This window comes from Rutilus rutilus (genome assembly GCF_951802725.1).
Source record: "Rutilus rutilus genome assembly, chromosome: 16".
NCBI classification, from domain to species: Eukaryota; Metazoa; Chordata; class Actinopteri; order Cypriniformes; family Leuciscidae; genus Rutilus; species Rutilus rutilus.
Genome location: NC_140224.1, coordinates 8865138 through 8885586, shown reverse-complemented (window position 1 = coordinate 8885586; position 20449 = coordinate 8865138). Strand labels below are relative to the sequence as shown.

Sequence of the window (20449 nt, the reverse complement as noted above, 5' to 3'; positions counted from 1 at the left end):
GGGAGCTTATTCGGTGTGCGGATCTGTTACTTACTACTACAAAAGAACGCAAAAGCATTAATCATAATCATAATCCAAATTTTCCTCCAATCTTGTATTTCACCTCCCATCACCATATATGTCCCTTTAAAGTGATAGTTAACCCAAAAATGAAAATTTGTCACTATTCTCATCCTCAAGTTGTTCCAAACCTGTATGAATTTCTTTCTGCTGTTGAACACAAAAGAAGATATTTTGAAAAATGTTTATAACCAGATAGTTGACAGTTGCTGTTGACTTCCATATACAAAAATACAATGGAAAATGACGATTTGATCCAGATCAAAACCAATGTTGGATTTTGTGATCTAATCTGAATTCAGAATCCTTTGTTTCTTTTGATTCAATCTGATAGAAGAAATCTGATCAGATTACTTTTGAACAACTGGCCCCAGAAATTTGGCAGAAGTGGAATGTTTCAACATAAGTGACATTTTATTGTTATTGTTCTCACTGTCTTGTGTATGATATGCAGCACAGCCCTGGAAATACTCTATTAGAAAAATATAGCCTACTTTTTATTCATGTCCTTGTTTTATGCTTTATATCTTTTTTAAATAGGCTATTCCATTTTTCAGAACATTCCATGATTTCTTACAGATTTTTATTATGAGTAGCCACTTTTTATGAAAATAAACTTTATTTTGCATTTTTAATTCAATTTTGGATAGAAATGTCTCAACCTTTTGCAAAGGTTTCCCCGCCAACTTTTTTTTTTTTTTTAAGTTGCCAGCCACCGCCAGCGTTTTTGATAATTTTCAGAATATTTTGTTGTATGAATTCCTGAACATGCAATATGTCAAAGGAAAGAAGAGAATCTGTTTTTAAACAAAAACTGCATTCTTTTTTAATCAACACTTGAATGTGGGAAAGTTTCATAAAAACAAAAACATTTTGAGCAATAAGCTGAGAAAATTGCATTTCTGTCAAAATACTATCATATTCAGAACGATGATCAAACCAAAGATGGAGTAGATCGAGTCCATCAACACCCCTAATGCTTGCAGTCCTGTAGCTCGTCCTGGGTCGACATTAGGCAGCTATGATTTACATGCTGTTTACCGTTGATGATCACGTTATTTTACATATGCATAAGATGTGTCATAGCGCCATAGAATTACACTCTAGATCATGTACACATATAAAATGTACTTTTCCCACAATTATACAATTATATCTGATTTGATATATAGGTATATAGGCTAAGTATTCTTATTAGCTAACATAGTACTAACATCTGATCTAAATCCTATTAAAATAAACTAGACAATTTTTCCTCCACATAATGTGAAGTGAAATGTTTTATTCAGACACATATATTATAGATAAAAACTTAATTTGTAAAAAAAAAAAAAAAAAAAAAAAATATGATACTATAAGACCCTATGTAAGCAATGAAAACAAACTAGCACAAAAAAAAAACTTAATTTTTTTAGTAAACAAACATGTAAATACAGGATAAATACACAAAGTATGATTCAGTCTCCAAAGACAATGTCTTTACTCCAACATTACTCTATGGTTGCCAGAATCAAACAACATCAGCAAAAAAAAAGTAGTCTAACAGTAAAACTATTTACAAATCAAAACTATTAAGACATTACAAGCTGTTCGCTTTCTTCATGAAGTTTTCCACTAGATCCATCAGCTGTTTCATTTCAGCCTCATCTTCACGGCTGACTTCCTTCATCTTATCAAACCTTTTCAGCTGCTCGCTGCAGTGTTTCTAAAGAGACAAAAAAAAAAAAGAATCTTTACAAGCCTGGTCATATAACCTTTTGAAGTACAGATGTAAAAAATGGGGTGGTATATAAGGAATAATACAGGGCTGGGTGTGCATTAAGCAATTTTAATCGATCACATGGCAGCAAAGAATCTTCATGGAGTGGAATAAAATCAAGTAATGCACACCTAGTCATCGATTATCCCGATTATACCATGGCCACTTGCCAGCACTGACAAGTTAAAGCAGTCAATGTTTGCAGCACAAAATTTGACTGGTAGACAGCCAAACATTTTACATTTTAGATTTAAATGAGAGAAGTAGTACGTTAAAGGAGAACTCTGGTCAATTTTAACATTGAGCTCATTTTTTTGTACGTTTGGAGTGCTGTCAATACAGAGAACAACGACAAAAATCGGTGTTGCCTACACCGAGTTATTCTATTTTTAAAATTTGCACCCTATTGACTTCAATGGGGCAAGTAGTAAGCCTGCTTTTTAGCCTCTTAACATCCTTTAAGTGTCATTACAAGTGCACAGAAAATGTGAGTGATTCCTTCCGAGTGAACACGAGTGGATCTGACTGCAGTAGATGTTAGAGATATTAATAAAAATGAAGTTAATTCAGCCAGCGCTCATACCTTTGTTTACATCCTGTTTTCGGTGGAAGGCCATAGTAATCGATTGTCGAGTTCACGCGCGTGATCATAGGTACTAAACCTATGCGCGTGAACTCGACAATCGATTACTATTTGTTCTCTGTATTGACAGCACTCCAAATGTACAAAAAAATGAGCTCAATGTTAAAATTGACCGGAGTTCTCCTTTAAGATTGGAAAATAAATTAGAGTTTAATTTCTTAAAGTAAGCAATGCTTTTTTAATGTGTGGGCTTCAATGAAGACAGCACATACATTTTGACTAGGACTAAGGGTTGTTCACACCAAGGATGATAACTATTAGAATAGGGAAGTCCACACAACAACTACAGTGATGGTTGGAATCACTTTTAGAATGTTTTCCAGCTGATGAATGATAAAAATGATCAACAGCCAATCAGAATCCACCTGACGTTACAGATCTCGAGCCTTTAAAGCAGCAGAACTGCAGCAAGCCCTACTAATAACCACAACTTTATTGTTCATTGGTGTGGATGTTAATATAGGTACTTTTATAGTTATCATTCTTGGTGTAATCGGAACTTTAACAGACACCTTCCAGCCAATCAAAATAGAGTATTCAGACAAACCATGGTATAATTCAAATACATAGAGCTTTTTTTAAGAACCGTATCTGGATTTCCCTTCAAGTTGCAAAATGTTCAACCTCATATAGAACATATCAAGTCAAGATGTGACTGGTAACTATAGGCAAAAATCACCACATACTTCAACTGTAACTAAGTGGTCTGCTGCATAAGAGAAGATTTCAGTCAGATTCTTGTTCACCATGCGCTGCTCCTCATTAGTCTCCTGCACGACCACATGGTACCTGGTGGAGAAGTTCAGATACGTAAAGTGAGAGCGACCGGTGACGTATTTAGAAGAATAAAGTGGAAAAAAGATGCTCACTGTTGTTGGGCAGCTTTGCATTCCTCCTCGGCTTCCTCACATCCCTGCGTTACGTTCTTTTCCAAGCGCTTCTTGTGGGTTTCAGCAGAGTCCACCTCAGCTGCCCACTTTTCATCCTCTTGTGCCATTTCCTACACACACCAGAACTAGTTCAATCACATGCTCCGAGTAACAATTTAAAATGTGTCATTACTGAAAATCAATTAAACATCTATTTAACATATATTAGGCTAATATATTACAGCAGGTTTAAAATCAGAAATCCCCATACTGATGCATATTACCTGCATGTCATGCTCCAGCTGTTGGTCGACTCTGCGAATCTGCTCTTTTAGCTGCTTGATGTCATTCTCCTTATCAAACATGTTGGACTTCACCTAATAAACAGATGGGGTGGTACATACATGAGCTCACGTCAAGCTTTGTAAGCACATGCCTTATTACAAAACCTAGAAAGCGGTCTCACTTTCTGACTACTACATAGATAACTCCCTTTTAAGGTAGCTTCATTACTTCACGCGCACAGTAACTGAAATTTAAAACTGTTAAATGAAAATGCTTAATAGACTATTGCATAGATAGATACTGTATAATACACTACGCATCAATATGTATTTTCTTTGTGCTTTAAACTTTTCAATGCGGACTCGACGCGCTGCGCGCTGTGACTCATGTTGCTTCAAGCGCATCATTCTGCGCTCGGGATGAGCATAAGCGCTCTGTGCCGCACTGTATTGGAGCCTTTCATATCATAATACAGTGACGCAATGAAAGATTATCAATAGCCGTTCTTGTTCTGTCCTATCTATTATGTTGCTACCTCATTAAACAGCTGTGCTATACATTTAAAAAATGTCTACATTTTATAGTAGGATATAAAATAATTGCTATTTTTGATTTTTATCTTGTTTTTCATGAATGTATTTTACAACAATACAAAGAGCAATGTGTAAAGTTTTACCAGATTTAGTGTTAGACTTATTGGCCCTCATTTATCATTCTTGCGTAGAAACGGGCGTATATATTGGCGTAAGATTATGCTTACACTCTTCTCATCGCCTGATTTATGAAGCTGTGCGTACCTTTGAAATCCAGGTGTACGCAATACCTGCCCTTGATAAATGCCACGGCTGAAAACGATCGTCATTAGAATAACACGCCCCTATATATTCAAGTCTCCGCTCCCCCCACGCCCTCATTTTACGCCATGGACACACGGAAGACGGCAAAGAAGAGAAACTTCTTTGAGAAAGAGAAAGCGAAACCAGGGAAGTGGAAAGAAACAAAATTGATTTTTATTATAAATGACGCTTATTATTATTTAGAAGAAGAATGTCGTTATTATTATTAGTTGTATTATTATTATTATTATTTAAAAGAAGAAGAATGTCTTTATTTTGTCAGTCTGAATTATTTTTTTGGTCATTGAAAGCCTTTCATTACTGAACCCAGTCCGTGCAAACCCTGGCCTAACCATCGTTTCAAAGAATAGTACAATGGCGAGCGCGTCGAGTATAAACGCCTCGTCCGTTTGGGGAGGTGCGCGCGCAGTCTGCGGAGACTCGCGCTGCGGAGCCAGCCGAAAGTATAAACAATTAAGGCTTGAAACGTCAGGTAAAGCGCACAGGCTCGCAACTGAATGAATACATATGCCTACAATTCAAATGCTTTGGTAAAGTCACAAATTAAACATTGAAGTCCATGTTGCACAAAAATAAACACTGAAGTTTATAATTACTATGTTGTTGTTGTTTTTTTACAGTGGGTCATAATATATCATATCTTTTAGTTTGTCAGTGCGTTTTGTAGTGTTAGGAATTGTTTTTCTGCGCATTCCCGCACTCAAAACGTGCGTACACCACCTCCTGAGCTGGTGTAGGATTTGAACGTGCCGTACGCCAACGTCCATATTGATAAATCTCAAAGTCACCGTGGTTTTAGGTGTACGCCAGGTGTACGCTGGAAATTTGGTGTATGCACTTTTGATAAATGAGGGCCAATGTCTCTAATTTGTTCCCTACTAAACTTTTTTTTTTTTTCACAAAATGTTCAGATTTTATACAATTATTGTGCACTCGTGATTTTTCTAGACTAAATTTTACTGCTGAATTATCCACTAATCTATTTTATAATAGCATTTATGTCAGATTATGATCATATATTTTTTGTTGTTGTTTTACTTTTTTCAGTTCAACACAGAGTTATAGAAATTCTACTTGATTAAAAAAAAAAAAACTGCGCTGGTATCGGTACGGATCGGTATCGGCCGATACTCAGAATTTTTGGCATCGGATCGGATCGGTTCTGAAAAAATGGTATCGTTGCATCCCGATTTGTGTCATATTCATTTCATATGATATAGTTTAGCACTATCACACAATCAAGAGTGCTGTTTTCCCCCAAAATATCTGCACGATTGCAAATGTGATATGGATTTCATACAATAAACAAGAAGTGAATATTTGTTTCATTGCCGAAACTGAGCAAAAACAGACAATATTGACAATGAAAGGTTCTAAACAACTCATTAAGACAGTGACTTGCTGGCAGTTTTAGTTTCATATTTAGAGTATAATTTCATTTTTCATCCATATTCATGCTACCTCTGAGCTGCTTTAAACCATCTGAGTAAACATACCAAAATGCCACTTCAGATGCAGCTTTAAAAATGTTTTAAAAACATTTATGGACATAATGTCACAAATCTGAGGTAGAACATTCGTCATTTTTCCTTAACAAAATAAATATCTTTATTGGACAATTAATTTCTTAGTTTCTGCATGTACTAATTTTTATTTGGTAAAATGTAATATTCTGACTGTTTGAGTTTTATTAAACTTAACCATTGGTCATCCAGTATCATGCATTTAGATCAGGCGTTCTCAACCCTGGTCCTCGAGGGCCACTTTCCTGCAGGGTTTAGCTCCAACCCTAATCAAACACACCTGAACCAGCTAATTAAGCTCTTCAGGATTACGAGAGAGCTACAGACAGGTGAGTTTGATCAAGGTTGGAGCTAAACTCTGCAGGAAAGTGGCCCTCGAGGACCAGGGTTGAGAACGCCTGATTTAGATCATGATAAACCTCACTATCATGGCAAAATGTAACTTTATGGTTTCTATGGTATTTGTATGAAAAACAGTAGCCTAAATACATTATTAAATACTGTAATTATATTCCATCAGTCCTGGTTTAAATCACTGAGACATTTGTGTTCTTCGCTGAATTCAAGTGCTTCTCACTGGATCTCGTGACCGAGACCGATCAGAGTAAACGCATCTGCTCTAGTGAGCTCGCGCTGCGCTGCCGTTTGGACTTTGAGCCGAGCGGATGAATGGTCCGTGTGGCGCGCGGCGCGGTTCAAATGAGTTTAGTTCCGCTTTTGGCGCATAAACATTATCGAACTCTTGATATCGTTTTATCGAGAACAATTATATCGCGATAATTATCGTTATCGTTTTATCGCCTAGCCCTACGTTGAATCAAATTATTTCTTTATAAATTTACTTTTTGTAATATCTATTCAATGCTTTTCTCATCTAACACAAAATGACTTTAAATGGTCTTAAATGGGGGTAATTTCTCAGCCAAAATTGACGTGTGATTACGTTGCAATTTATTCGATTAATTCATCAGCACCTATTAGATTTTAAAAAATGTATGTATATCAAAAATATGCACTAACCACAACCATCTACAACAATTTACAAAATAATCACCATCATAATTCATCAACTCTAACCAAAAATAATAATAAAATACATAAAATTCACTAAGAGTTGGTAAAATAATGTTACAATACAAATAATAAACAGTACAGTCTTAATTGTACTAAAACATTCTATGTTGATAGTATTCTTTGTTGATTTGAGAGTGAAATATGAACTGGACATTTTCTTGACAGACTTTGTGAGATTCACCAGACTAGGATAATCAGGGGTCACATCAGTAAGTTGGTGTATTTAACAAGATATACATGTTTTCTTATGCAAGGCATAAACAGCAACTGAATAAAAGGTAGAACAAAAGCCTTGCACCTGTTCAACAGTCTCTTCCAAACTCAATTTCATATTGGTGAGTCTGCTGCACTCATCCTCCACGTCAACCACCATATTCTTCAGTGGATTCTAACACAGTTAAGACAAGACAGAAAAAAAGAACAAAGAAAGATCCTTAAATAATAAATAAATAAATAAATAAAAGAAGCTTCTGATGGATGGCAGTAGTGACTGTACCTGTATCTGTGTCTTGTACTGCGTGATGCTAATGCCACTATAATCTGTTCTGATTTCAAAGTCATGACCACAGGCATTCTCTGCTGACTGCGGGATGAGCTTCAGCTTACGACCCAGTTTATTATACTCAGCAACCTTCTCCTCCGCCTGCAACAAAATGTGAAAATTTACAGACTTATGTATACTGCATGGAACACAAACAAAACCATCTCTAAACTGATTGGCTGGCTTCACACAACTCCTAGGCCCTGTTTATACCTGGTATTAAGATCCGTTTTGGTCGATCGGATCACAAGTAAATAAGGGAGGCACATTCCTGTTTACACCTGGTATTTTAATCCATATCTTGTGTCCACTTTTAACCACTTCTGTCCTGATTTCTTTGAGGGGAGGGTCAATGGGCAGGTAAATGTAAGGGCTTTTTCAGATCTTGCAATCTAATGTACAAAGTATGCACACACAAATTACAAATGAATGCGACCGGAGACAATGGACAACCATACAGAGGGCAGCAGGTTTCGTTTCTGCTCTGATACCCACAAGACCACGGCGAACGCAGTTGCGAGTTCGTGTTCGAAATCAGGGATGTTGAAAAAACAATGTGCATGAAGTATGCATGTGTGTACCATTCACCATGTTGGCACTGTCATGTGACCTACAATGTCGGGGTCGTCACTTTCCTGCCTAAAAAAAATAAAAAAAATCCTATAATGTGGCCTCATTAGATAGTGAAGTGACACCAACGGATTTCGCCAGACATAGTGCCTCATCCGGCTATTTTCACTTACCGTTTTAAGAATGCTTCGAAATCGAATTATGACATGCTATTATTTCGTGTTGTGATTTTCACATACTATATAGTAGGCATATTTAGAAGTTTTGCTCTCTATCTGAATATGCCTACTTCCCTACTATATTAAGGATAAAAAAGTATGTGAAAAAAGTCATGTCTGAATACATAGTAAAGTGTCCATCAAAGATGTGTCCAGGAGTCCAATGAGGCCACAGGAGAGGAGTTGTGAATGACAGTAAAGTGACAAATGACACTGTAAGTCACATTACAATAACAACATGGTAGATGTAGTTTGTCCGAATTTCATTCATACTACACACTACAGAACATACTATTTGGTCACGAAGTAAGTACTAATTCAAATGAAGTACCTATTCATTGACCATTGCACTTGTGTCTTTTGCACCGTCTCATGCATGACACAGCATTCTAAAAAACGTGGCACTGAAGTTAAAAGTTGTTAAACTTTTAAAAACCACATCTCTAGACCTTATTTTCGTTCCACTGACCTGCGGCTCACTTTTTTAACAGCAAAAAAACGTGTTCTGTGTGAATCAGCCCTAACAACTCTTACTAGACATGCTGGGATGTCTGTTTGTGGGTAAAGTCCTGACCTTCTCTTTGGTTTTGGACAGGTTGACCTCCTCATTCCAAACCAGCTGCTCAGCCTCCACAAGATTCTGGCTTAAGCTGTGAACGGTCTGCTGCAGTTCATTCCTCTCTCGGTTAATACGCTCGATATCAGCTGGAGTGAACTTCTGATTCTCCAGGATGTGCTGCAGCCTCGTTCTCTCCTGCTTCAGACCCTCCAACTGCATCTCTGTACAAAGAACAGGGACATTTACCAATTGAATTCAACCTTTGTATCTTTATTATCATATGTAGTGTACAAAGTACAATGAAATTCTTACTTATTGCAGAGCTAAGACTACCCTGGTAATCCAGAGTTCTCGCGAGAGCACAAGTTGAATTTGCTCAGCGAGTTACCCTGGTGTCGAGAAATGATGCTCATTAAATATGCCCCTCTATCTGAGCTGCACCAATCACATCGGGTTATCTGATATAGGCGGGCCAGAGGCGAGATGACGACAGCGCTGTGACGTCGAAGTCATTAGTAAACATTGCAAGATGGCTATGGATGAACACAATTTGTTTGAAATGGCTTTGGCCACTACAATGAAAGATTTAGACTTTCTCTAAAAGAGGAACAGAAGACGGCGCTCGAATCATTCCTTTGCAAGAAGGGCGTTTTTGCTGTTTTGCTGATCGGATACGATAAGAGTCTAATCTACCAGTAAGCTCCGCTGGTAGCTAAGCGATAACTTCTTGTGATTGGTCGTAGTGTTATCCAATTGCGTGCAGTGAGATTTTCAAATGTATGCTTGGTGCTGCCCTTCGAGCTGGCCGATTTTCATTAGTCGACGCCAGACCATTAATCTTTCAGATTTAGGTCTGGATTTCCAGGCTAAGCTAAGACAACATACAGTGTGCAACGTGAACAAGGCATGTGTGGCTGCATCTTGTAATCTCTCTTACCAGCAGCCTCGAGCTCCTCAGACAGTCCAGCAGTTTTTTTCTTCAGTCCAATTTTATGGTCCTCCAGAGTACAACGATAGTCCTGCAGCTTCTGCAGATCAGCCTGTAATCTGAGTTTCTCGGTCCTCTTCCCTGCTAAACGATCCTGTCAATAAACACAGCATTAACATTCATATCATTTTTTTTCCTACTTTACCTAGTTCTGGCATGAAACTCTAGGCTGATAGGTCCTTAACTCGTTTATTTGCGATCGCATCTTCATCTACATAGGGCAGCTGATTGGTTGCTGTTGCATCAGCAGCCAATGAGCTGCGGCTCAACATCAACCAAATACCGGTAGTGTTGCTGTTAGCAGTCTGCAGCGCGCTTCAGAAAGCATCTGAAATCAACATCCAAGATAAGTGCAAACTGTAGTCTCTTTAAGAGGGCTCTACACTTTTCATGCCTTGTCTCCTGCTTTGCTGAGGGGTTATTTCATGCATATTACAAGTGCAGCAACATGTCTTACATGCTCACAGCAATGTCTGTGAATGTATTGGCTGTAGCAAAGTCTTGGTACTTGCTCTGCAGCAGCGTAGCAGATCTATTCCGCAAAGACCAAATACATACATTTTTCCATATCCATTATTCTCTCAGAGAGTTCTCTCTAAGACCTTAATGACCTATGTAACATCTAGCCTAGTTTTCACAATCCATCCTTTTTTCTTTTTCATATTGGAGTTGTACATTTTCAGCCATTTCATGAAGGTAGATGAGAGATGTGTGTGTGAAAAGATGTAAATCAAGACGACAAAGGGTGGCAACTTTGAAGAAGCTCATACTTCATACTCACATTAATGTTTTTCAGAGTTTTGACTGACTTTATTATTTATGCTATTATTCTAAAATTAGTAGATTATAGTAAGAAGTAATTCTCATGATCTGAATGAACCTAATAAATGAAGTGAAGGAAACATGTATACACTCACAGTTTGACTTTCCCTTTCAAGTCTCTCCACGTGCTCCATCAGTATTGCATGTTTTTCCTGCTGGGAGTGCAACAGCGCCCCATCCACATTGTACAGCTTCTCTGAGAAAATTCCAAAAATATTTTCTTATCAGCAATGAAACCATATTTTGCATAAGTGTTATTAAAAATATATATTTAAATAATAAAATTTGTGATTATTATGAACAAAGACACAAAATTTTCCCTTCTTATTATTTTTGTTTCGGTTGCTTAATGTGAGGGATATCCCACACATAAACATGGAGTGCTGGAGAAAAACAATGTGGCATCAGTAAGGCATTCAAAGTCAAATATGTATTATGTTGTAGTTCCGAATAAAATATCTGGTTTTGTTACGACTGTCACCACAGACATACGTAATAATCAAGAAATTTTGCTGCCGTACCATGAGTGCAGCAGGCGTAATCATATGACGCAGCACCTAAAAAAGGTCTAATAGGTTCCAAGTCACATTGGAAGTTACCGAGCTAGGGACTATTTTCAGGCGCTGTGTCATATCATTACGCCTGCTTTACTAATGGTACGGCAGCAAAGTTTCTTGATTATTACGCACGAATGAGAGTATAGTTCCTAGCCATATCAGCCTAGAAAATCACAACTTTTAATTTTCCGCCGGTCTTAGTACACGATGTAACTACAGAAGAGTCAAGTTTTAAATAGGAAAAATATCGAAACTCTTTGGTCATTTTTTTGAGAGAGATGCTAATGGTCCTGTCCGATTCAATGATCTATGCTAAGCTATGCTAAAAGTGGTACCGCCAGACCCGGAGTTCGGCTGAATGGATTAGAAAACGGTAAAACTCAACTGTTTAACTCTGGGTGAGTTGTAAAATGAGCCTATTTCCAAAAAAAGTGGAGTATCCCTTTAAGTGGGTAAATGATTGGAGAATATGTGCACACATCACCAGAGGTCCAGTTATGACATTGATTAAACATTGAGGTTTATTTAAAACATTGAGGTTTATATATATATAAAAAAATACAAATAAAAATAAACCTAAATTGTTTACAATAACTGTTTACAATTTAGAAAATAGGATAAATTTTAATTTCACGCCAACTTTATTTTAGTTTTACTGAAATTTGGAAGTTGTTCAGAAGGTCAGATATAATTTACCTCCATCATAATCTTCAAAATTAAATTTCCCCCATCCAAATAAGTTCAATGTACAGTTTACATCGTCACACTGTGGTGTAACTTACTTAATTTATTAAGATAGTCATCTTCCTCATCCTCAAACGTATCTGCTCCCTGCATGAACTTGTTGTAGGTGTCAGAGCAGTAATCCGTAAAGAGCTACAGAGATAATATACATTTACACATTTGGCAAATATGTGACGTCTACAATTATGCAGAAGAGTGAAATATACAGTCAAAGCAGACGTTTTGTCTGATACGGTACCTTGTTGTACTCGACCCCTTCCTCTAGATCACACAGCTCATCTAAGAAGTCAGAGAACAGATCCTGGTCTCTCGGACCACTGAAGAGCTGTAGGGAGAATATCTACATGTCAGTCAAAGCTGCATGTTATTGTTCACACTGCAGTCTGGGATAGTAAGGAAAGCTAGATTTTCAGAGTTTCAAGTGAAAATGGTCCTTGTCGTCACAACTCAAGGGCACAATGTTTTTAAAAGAATTGTTTTATTCAGGAAGGACACATTAAGGGTGTTAACACTTGTAGTTCGGTTCTCTTGGTTCTTTAGCCTTCACACTGTCAGTTTTAAGACCGAACCTAAAAAGAGAGGGGGGAATTTAATTTTTTTACGGAACTTAATGAACATCCAAAACAATGCTGTGTTCTGGGCTAAATGCGCTCAGTCTGTGTGTGTACGTATGATGGTATTTGGACCAGCTGAGAACTCGTGAATAAGAGCTTAGAAAATGTGTAAAAGGGTCAAAACAGCGGCAAGAATTCCTCCGTCACACAAACAAACATCTACTACAAGTAGACCGCATTTCCATCACATGTACTGAACTGTGATGGACAACATCACGACTATGATGAGAAAAAAAAAACAGGTATGCTTGAGAATTCTGTCCTTTTTAGGGTCTCATCTTGTGGGTCTCATCCTGTCTTTGGTCCATGTTACCGTATTTTCCGCACTATAAGGCGCACTTAAAAGCCTTTATTTTTTTCAAAAAACGACAGTGCGCCTTATAATCCGGAGCGCCTTATATATGGATCTGGCGCCTTATGTTAACGTCTGTTAAACAACCGCTGACTTAAACCTTGTTTATACTTTCGCCTGACACCGGAGCGCGAGCCTCCGCTGACTGCGCGCGCAGCTCCCCAAACAGACGAGGCATTTATACTTGACGCAACTGTTTTGTTTTAGACTGAACACCAGACCATACAACTGATTTAGACGCGCAAACTGGGTGCCGGTGTGATGAGATGTACTACTAATATCCGTCTGCTCGGGCAGATTCGGCTCAAAGTCATGCATCTTCGGATTCAGAGGCGCGCGCGCTGTTAAGCCGAATCTGCCTGAGCAGACGGATATATTTTTTTTATTAACTTCGCGCTCATGCGGACGCGTCGAGTATAAACAAGGTATCTTGGTTTACATTTGGACTTTGGATGTGATCTTAGGCTTGAAAAGGTTGGTGACCACTGCATAACGCAAACCCAGTCAAACATTTGACTGCAGTATCTTCTATTCTATGCGCCTTATAATCCGGTGCGCCCTATATATGAAAACAGTTCTAAAATAGGCCATTCATTGAAGGTGCGCCTTATAATCCGGTGCGCCTTATAGTGCGGAAAATACGGTACATTTATATTTCAGTCGAACCGTACCACAGTTCATTTGGAAGTAGTTGCTCTACTTCCAAATGAACTCTGGTACAGTTCGACTGAAATATATAGGCTTGCTGCCTATGGGATCAATTTGCCGCCTAAAGTATTGCAGCCACGGATAAAAAAATAATAACAGGGTTCCTGCAGGTTTCAGTAAGTCAAATTTAAGACCTTTTTAAGACATTTTAAGACCAAAAAGATTGAAATTTAAGATCTACACGGCGCATAACCAAAAAAAATTAATTAAAAGAATTCTGAAAAAAATATTTTTATTTCAATGAATTCAGTAATTGAAAAAGCATTAATTTAATTTACAGACAAAGCAATCACATTAGTAACCTTCCACACCCAACAACATGCCAAATGCCCAAAACCTTAGGCCTAAAATGAAAATAGGCTAAAACAAACTTGCCCTCTAAATTAGAATATATTTCATCTCATATTTATTTACATTACGAAGCAGCATATGAATAGCCTAATAGAGATTGAACAGGCTAAGAGATTATTTTAGAAAATTGTAGTTTGCATAATATACTCTAAAAACACATAATTATAGCTGATTTTAGTTGATCATAACTAGAGATGAAATGGCATGAACATTTATTTTCACGATTATTATGAAATCAATTTACAGAGTTTGTCGAAACCCCGCAAATAACAAATAAAATGATCAATATGCAAGTTGTTTACATAAACATCAAAATACTATTAAAAATGATGGCCAGATTTTAAATGAGTGTCTTGCAACATGTTATCTACTAATATGTACAAGTTCAAATAAAGTTTTTTACAAAAATAGTTATATTAAAAGATAAACCTCACATATTTCAGCCTTTAAATTTTTTTTATAAAAAGAATGAGTCAAAAAAGATTAATTACTGACATTTACAATGCACATCCGCTTATCTAATATTATTAATAACATTTGGTCTGATTTTCCTGTGGCGTCTGTCGTTGCTAAGCAACCATACAACGCACTCTCCACAGCAACAAGGAAGATGTTGTCCATCTGGCTGCGGGTGGAAAAAAATTGCGCGCTGCTTCAATAGCGCTTGCCGCATGCCCACATTTTAATAAACTTGAGCACGCAAAAAGACGCGGTATGTGAACTGCCTGTTGGCGAGCGACCTCATATCAAGCCCCGGGCTACTGGTAGCACGCGAGCGAGCTCGGCTTTGTAGGCTAACTTGTGTTGTGTTGAAGGCATCACGTGTTCACAGTCTGTGCACTGCGGGGCTGCGTTGCATGGTTCCGCCACTCTTTATATATACTACGTTATTTAATCGAAATAATCGTGGTTGACAAATGAAACTTTTGAGGAAAAATACAATACGGAGAAGTTACATACAGCACAATTTGTAAGACCCAGACATCAAAATTCAAGACTTTTTAAAGACTTTTTAAGGTATTATTTCCACATTAATAAATTCAATGCTTTTAAGGCTTTTTAAGACCCCGCGGGAACCCTGTAATAAGCGTGAATCAAAAATTAAAAAACACGTGTAAAAATATATTGCACAAACTGAAAAAAAGAATGCAAAATGATCAGAATAGCAAACAACGTGGTCACGGATCAAAATATAATAAGCGTGAATCAAGAAATAACAAGCATGAATAAAAACTTTAAACGCATTAAAAGTTATTTTTCACAAAACTTAAACTGGTCATGCTTTCTTAAAAAGTATGTTTTCCTTGGTTTTATTACTCTGTGCTTTGTGCTCTCGTGCATTTTCTGCTCATATTTTACTCTTTTGTATGCTTGTGCTGTTTTTCTCTTTGCTCTTCTTTCCACGTTCTGCGATTGCTTTCCCAAATGTTGCAGTTCGAGTTTCATGTAAATTAGGGCGGGCTTAAGCGTCACCATTGGTCCACTAGTTCTAGATTGACAGCTCCTCCTCTAGCCAATCAATCGAAGAGGGGAGTTGACGTCACACCAATGCGACTCATGGCTACTGATGCTTATACAGGGAAAGATGACAGATTAATTTAACTTTACAAAGACTTAAGCAGTAAAGCTATCTGAACTCTGGAAATAAATAATTAAATTCATCTTTTTTGAGATACATGAGAATGTTAATGTGCACACTGGTAATTGGTGTTAAACAATATTACTTGGCTCATGATGTCAACATGCTAAGGCTGCTGTAAGTGAAACATCCTGCAGTTATAAAAATGCTACAATTCTTTGCAAAAACTAAGTTAAAAACGGCCATTGTCTGAAGACTTTAGAACCTTGACCTGTCACCGCCACGCATTTCCTACCTTTTTTATTAACCTCGCCAAATTTGACAAAAGATTAATGAAAATTATTGTGTTACAGAGAAGATATACAGAAACCAGTTGAATTTAATATACAGTGATTTATTACATACTTATTATGTTTATTTATATAGCTACATAATTGCATAGTACTTTAGGATTAATGTTTTAAATATAGCTTCAAATTTGAATACAGCATCATCTCCATCAGGGATAGGTAAGAAGGGATGTGTCTGGAGTGCCGCTGTCCTGCAGAGTTTAGCATCCGATAAAAACCTCACCTGTCTGTAGTATTAATTATCCTAAAGACGATGATTAGCTGATTCAGGTGTGTTTGATTAGGGTTGGAGCAGCTAAACTCTGCACCCAGGACCGACATTGCCCATCCTTGTTATTGATTAAATATGAAAGTAAAATGGCCAGTAGGTGGTGGCAAGTTACTGTTTTTACGAGCGAGTTATTCGTTCAAACTTCTCGTTCAAATCGGCAATTCTTTGATGAAACACTGTAGCTTTACTGCTTGAAAGTCTTTGTAAAGTTAAATTAAACTGTCGTCTTCCCCTGTATAAGCATCAGTAGCCATGAGTAGCATTGGTTTGGCGTCAACTCCCCTCTTCGATTGATTGGCTAGAGGAGGAGCTGTCAATCTAGAACTAGTGGACCAATGGTGACGCTTAAGCCCGCCCTAATTTACATGAAACTCGAACTGCAACATTTGGGAAAGCAATCGCAGAACATAGAAAGAAGAGCGAAGAGAAAAACAGCACAAGCATACAAAAATGTAAAATATGAGCAGAAAATGCACGAGAGCACAAAGCACAGAGTAATAAAACCAAGTATAACATACTTTTTAAGAAAGCTTGACCATAAGTTTAAGTTTTGTGCAAAATAACTTTTAATGCGTTTAAAAGTTTTTATTCATGCTTGTTATTTCTTGATTCACGCTTATTATATTTTGATCCGTGACCACGTTGTTTGCTATTCTGATCATTTTGCATAATTTTTTTCAGTTTGTGCAATATATTTTTACATGTGTTTTAAAATTTTTGATTCACGCTTATTTTTTTGATCCGTGGCTGCAATACTTTAGGTGGGAAATTGATCCCATACAAGCCCCAGCTTTTCAGCAGACTTGGTCGGATGGCAGCGCTCACACATATTCAAATGAACCGCACAAACAGAGCAATTACAACAGAAATCTTCTGAATCGAACCAAACATGCCAAGTGTGTGAACACCCCCTAAATTGATCAAGAGTGACAGTAAATAAATGTTACAAAAGATTTCTAATTAAAATAAATGCTGTTTTTTTTCTATTCATCAAATACTTCATCATAGATTCCATAAAAATTAAGCAGCACAACTGTTTTCAACATTGTAAAAAAAAAAATCTTGAGCAGCAAATCAGCATATTAGAATGATCATGTGACACTGAAGACTGGAGTAATGATGCTGAAAATTCAGCTTTGCCATCAAATGACTTAATTACATTTGAAAATATATTCAAATAGAAAATAATCTTTTAAAAATGTTATAATATTTCACAATATTACTGTTGCTGTATTTTTGATCAAAGAAATGCAGCCTTGGTAGTGACAAAACCTTGACTTTTGAATGGTAGTGTACATATATTTATGGAATGTTTGCTTTGCTATGAGCAACAGTGAAAGTCTTGCTTATTTCATAACTTTAAAATGGAAACCAGTAATAGTTCTATGTACAGATTATATCTCACGTAAATATGTTAAAGGTCTGAAGAAGAGTCACCTTGACTGTGTCGCTGAGCCAGATAAGAGCTCCGAGAGCCTGTGGCCACGTATGAGGAGCACCAATGGAGTACATGGAACTTTTTGAGAGTGCAAACGGGTATCTGAAACAAAACGATAATCATCTCTTAACAATTAGGGCAAAATACAAGGTGGTTAACACTGAGCAAAGTGTGTTTGACATCAGACTACTATTGTAGAGTTTCAAACAGGGCGTAGAAATTAGGGTTGGGCAACGATTAATTGCGATTAATCGCATCCGAAATAAAAGTTTGTGTTTACATAATATATGTGTGTGTACTGCGTATAATTATTTTGTATATATAAATACACACATATGTATGTGTATATTTAAGAAAAATTTGCATGTATATACTGTAGATATATTTATACATAATTTATATTATATATGAATATTTGATATATAAATACCAAATTTTTCTTAAATATACACATACATACAGTATGTGTGTATTTATATAGACTAAATAATTATACACAGTACACACACATATATTATGTAAACACAAACTTTTATTATGGATGCGATTAATCACGATTAATCGTTGCCCAACCCTAGTAGAAATGAAGTAATATTGTCATCCTTTGTTTTTATAAAAATGTGATTACCCCAGATCTTTGAGCATTCTTGGGATCTCCTCTTCCACTTTGGCAGTGGGCATCTGAAAGGACGGTTCCAGGAAAGTGTAGATGAATTCGAATATCTTTAAAAACTCTTTTGTGGATGGAGACTGGAGACCCTTCACTGTGATGCTGCCTGGAAAGCCTCGCTCCACCAGGAACTAGAAATAATGGAAAAATAAATTAATTGTAAAAAGACTTTTGGCCCAATTACTTTCTGACTTTTTAAGTTGCTTATAATCACAAGATAAGCTTTTTAAAAATCATATTATATAGTGTGCCTCCTCAAAGAGCAATTTCGAACTGACAAAATATTTATTCATTTAAAGTTGACCATAACTAGAAATATCTGTTCACAGTCCCAATAGAAAACCCATTGATGGTGAAAACACTGAAAAACATCCATGAACCTTCTAAAGAAATATTGTTTTACACAAGGAATCTGACACATAGAGGCTTGACAAGTATAGACTTGTTAGAGGCGAGTGCATGATGACAGAATTATTAATTTAGGGTGAACTATCACTTTAACTTTTCACCAACCCACAATATGACATTAAAACTAATCATACTTCACAAAGTTGTTTGATACACTGTTGGACAAAAGCTTTGTCATGTAGGGGTCTGGGGTCCTTCATCTTCTCTGGGCCCCCATATGCCCCAAACATGCTGTTCCTCTGGCCACCTGCCCCGATGCCTCTGTGGAGAAGGATGCGGACACTGTTGTACTACAGTATATGATTAACCAATTGTGCTTTAACAAAAACTCTATTCCCCGATTTCACAGACAAGGATTAAGACTAGTCCCAGACTAAAATGCATGTTTCAACTGAAAGCAACTTGCACTCATCATATCTTAAAGTATGTCACTGCTATTGTTTTGTCTCAAGATGCACACTAGTAAGGTTTTTTATGGCATGTTTATAAAAGCTACTTTAATGCTCTAATTGAACTAAGGAGTAATCCTGGCTTAATCTAAACCCTGTCTGTGAAACCAGGCCTATATGACATGATCAATACACAATCACAAGTTACTACCAGACTCACTTTCCAAAAAAGCTTGTTCGTCTCTCAGATGTGGTAGACTGAGGTTTAGGTATGTTCAGCTTGCCAAAGACATTGTCCTTGCTGTAATGAAATTCAAGTAAACATAATCATATATATTGAAGCATGAACGCTGAAAGCAGTTTAGGCCAATAAAACCACTTCAATGTCCACTAAATTCATCTACAGTAATATAATGTAAAAGGAAATGTAGATGGGGTGTACTTTTGAGGGGTGGCATTGACCAGACTCATCCTGCTGTCTGTCACTCGCATGGGCATCTCAGAATATCTGCTGCTGGGTCGCCGACTCATCTTGCCCTTTATAAACACACCCTTCACATGTAGGACAGAGAAAAGACCCAGTTACTACAAAAGTAAAAGAAAAGTAGTGATCAAATCCAGCATAAGACAGTTTGGATTTGTTTAATATTTTCGGCCATTGTCTTAATGACTTAAAATACTAATAAAGAATGCGTTGGTGTTGTACTTAGGCATGTAATGTAAATAAACCATAGGTATTGTCCAATAGAAGGAATGCGTAAAAACAAAGAACGCAGATTTACTCAGTAACGTTACTTTGAATCTTACAACCATGCAAAACTATACTGTAATTGTTAGCAATATATGACTAACTTGTCCGTTAGCTTTGACGTGAAGAACATAAGCTTAAAACCCACACATACAAACATTGAAACACAACAGCCATCTAAAATGATTGAGAAATAATCAATTTTTTACGAAACTGCATTACATTAAATGGTGCTAAATGAATAACAAATTAACTAACGTTACATACTATGCTAGTAACGCAATAAATGAGAATTATGGACAAAACAATAACTTACCTCCGATATAAACTTCAGCTGGAGGCCGATTCTCGGTTAATACGTACTATTCTCCAGATATAAATATCAGCATACCAGATATATCACGAATAGATATAGTTTATTCTTCCGTCGATGCTTCGGTTGAATTTCAAAAATTTCCGCGAACGCTGTTCAACGGATCTCTCTGATGACGTAAACGCCTCC

General features: G+C 36.9%; 1 protein-coding gene across 1 annotated transcript; it reads right to left on the bottom strand.

Annotated features, from left to right (window-relative positions):
• Positions 1 to 863: 863 nt before the first annotated feature.
• Positions 864 to 20443, bottom strand: ndc80 (NDC80 kinetochore complex component). The gene is made up of 17 exons (XM_084433661.1): positions 20264 to 20443; positions 19642 to 19751; positions 19420 to 19500; positions 18945 to 19071; positions 18361 to 18533; positions 17732 to 17834; positions 12308 to 12394; positions 12108 to 12201; positions 10864 to 10964; positions 9896 to 10040; positions 8974 to 9179; positions 7567 to 7713; positions 7369 to 7458; positions 3616 to 3708; positions 3332 to 3462; positions 3149 to 3251; positions 864 to 1765 (listed from the first exon to the last, which is right to left on the bottom strand). The coding sequence occupies exons 2-17, from the start codon at positions 19728 to 19730 to the stop codon at positions 1640 to 1642; spliced, it is 1896 nt and encodes a 631-aa protein (XP_084289787.1). The 5' UTR covers positions 19731 to 19751; positions 20264 to 20443; the 3' UTR covers positions 864 to 1639.
• Between the last annotated feature and the right edge of the window lie 6 nt (positions 20444 to 20449).

Bases quoted from the DNA above. Each gene is read 5' to 3' on its own strand.
- ndc80 (XM_084433661.1), bottom strand. From the start codon at position 19,730: ATGAGTCGGCGACCCAGCAGCAGATATTCTGAGATGCCCATGCGAGTG. The intron at 19,072-19,419 runs GTGAGTCTGGTA...CCTTCTCCACAG, and splicing joins CGAACAAGCTTTTTTGGAAA to AGGCATCGGGGCAGGTGGCC. The intron at 12,395-17,731 runs GTGACTCTTCTT...TTCTCCCTACAG, and splicing joins GGCTCAGCGACACAGTCAAG to CTCTTCAGTGGTCCGAGAGA.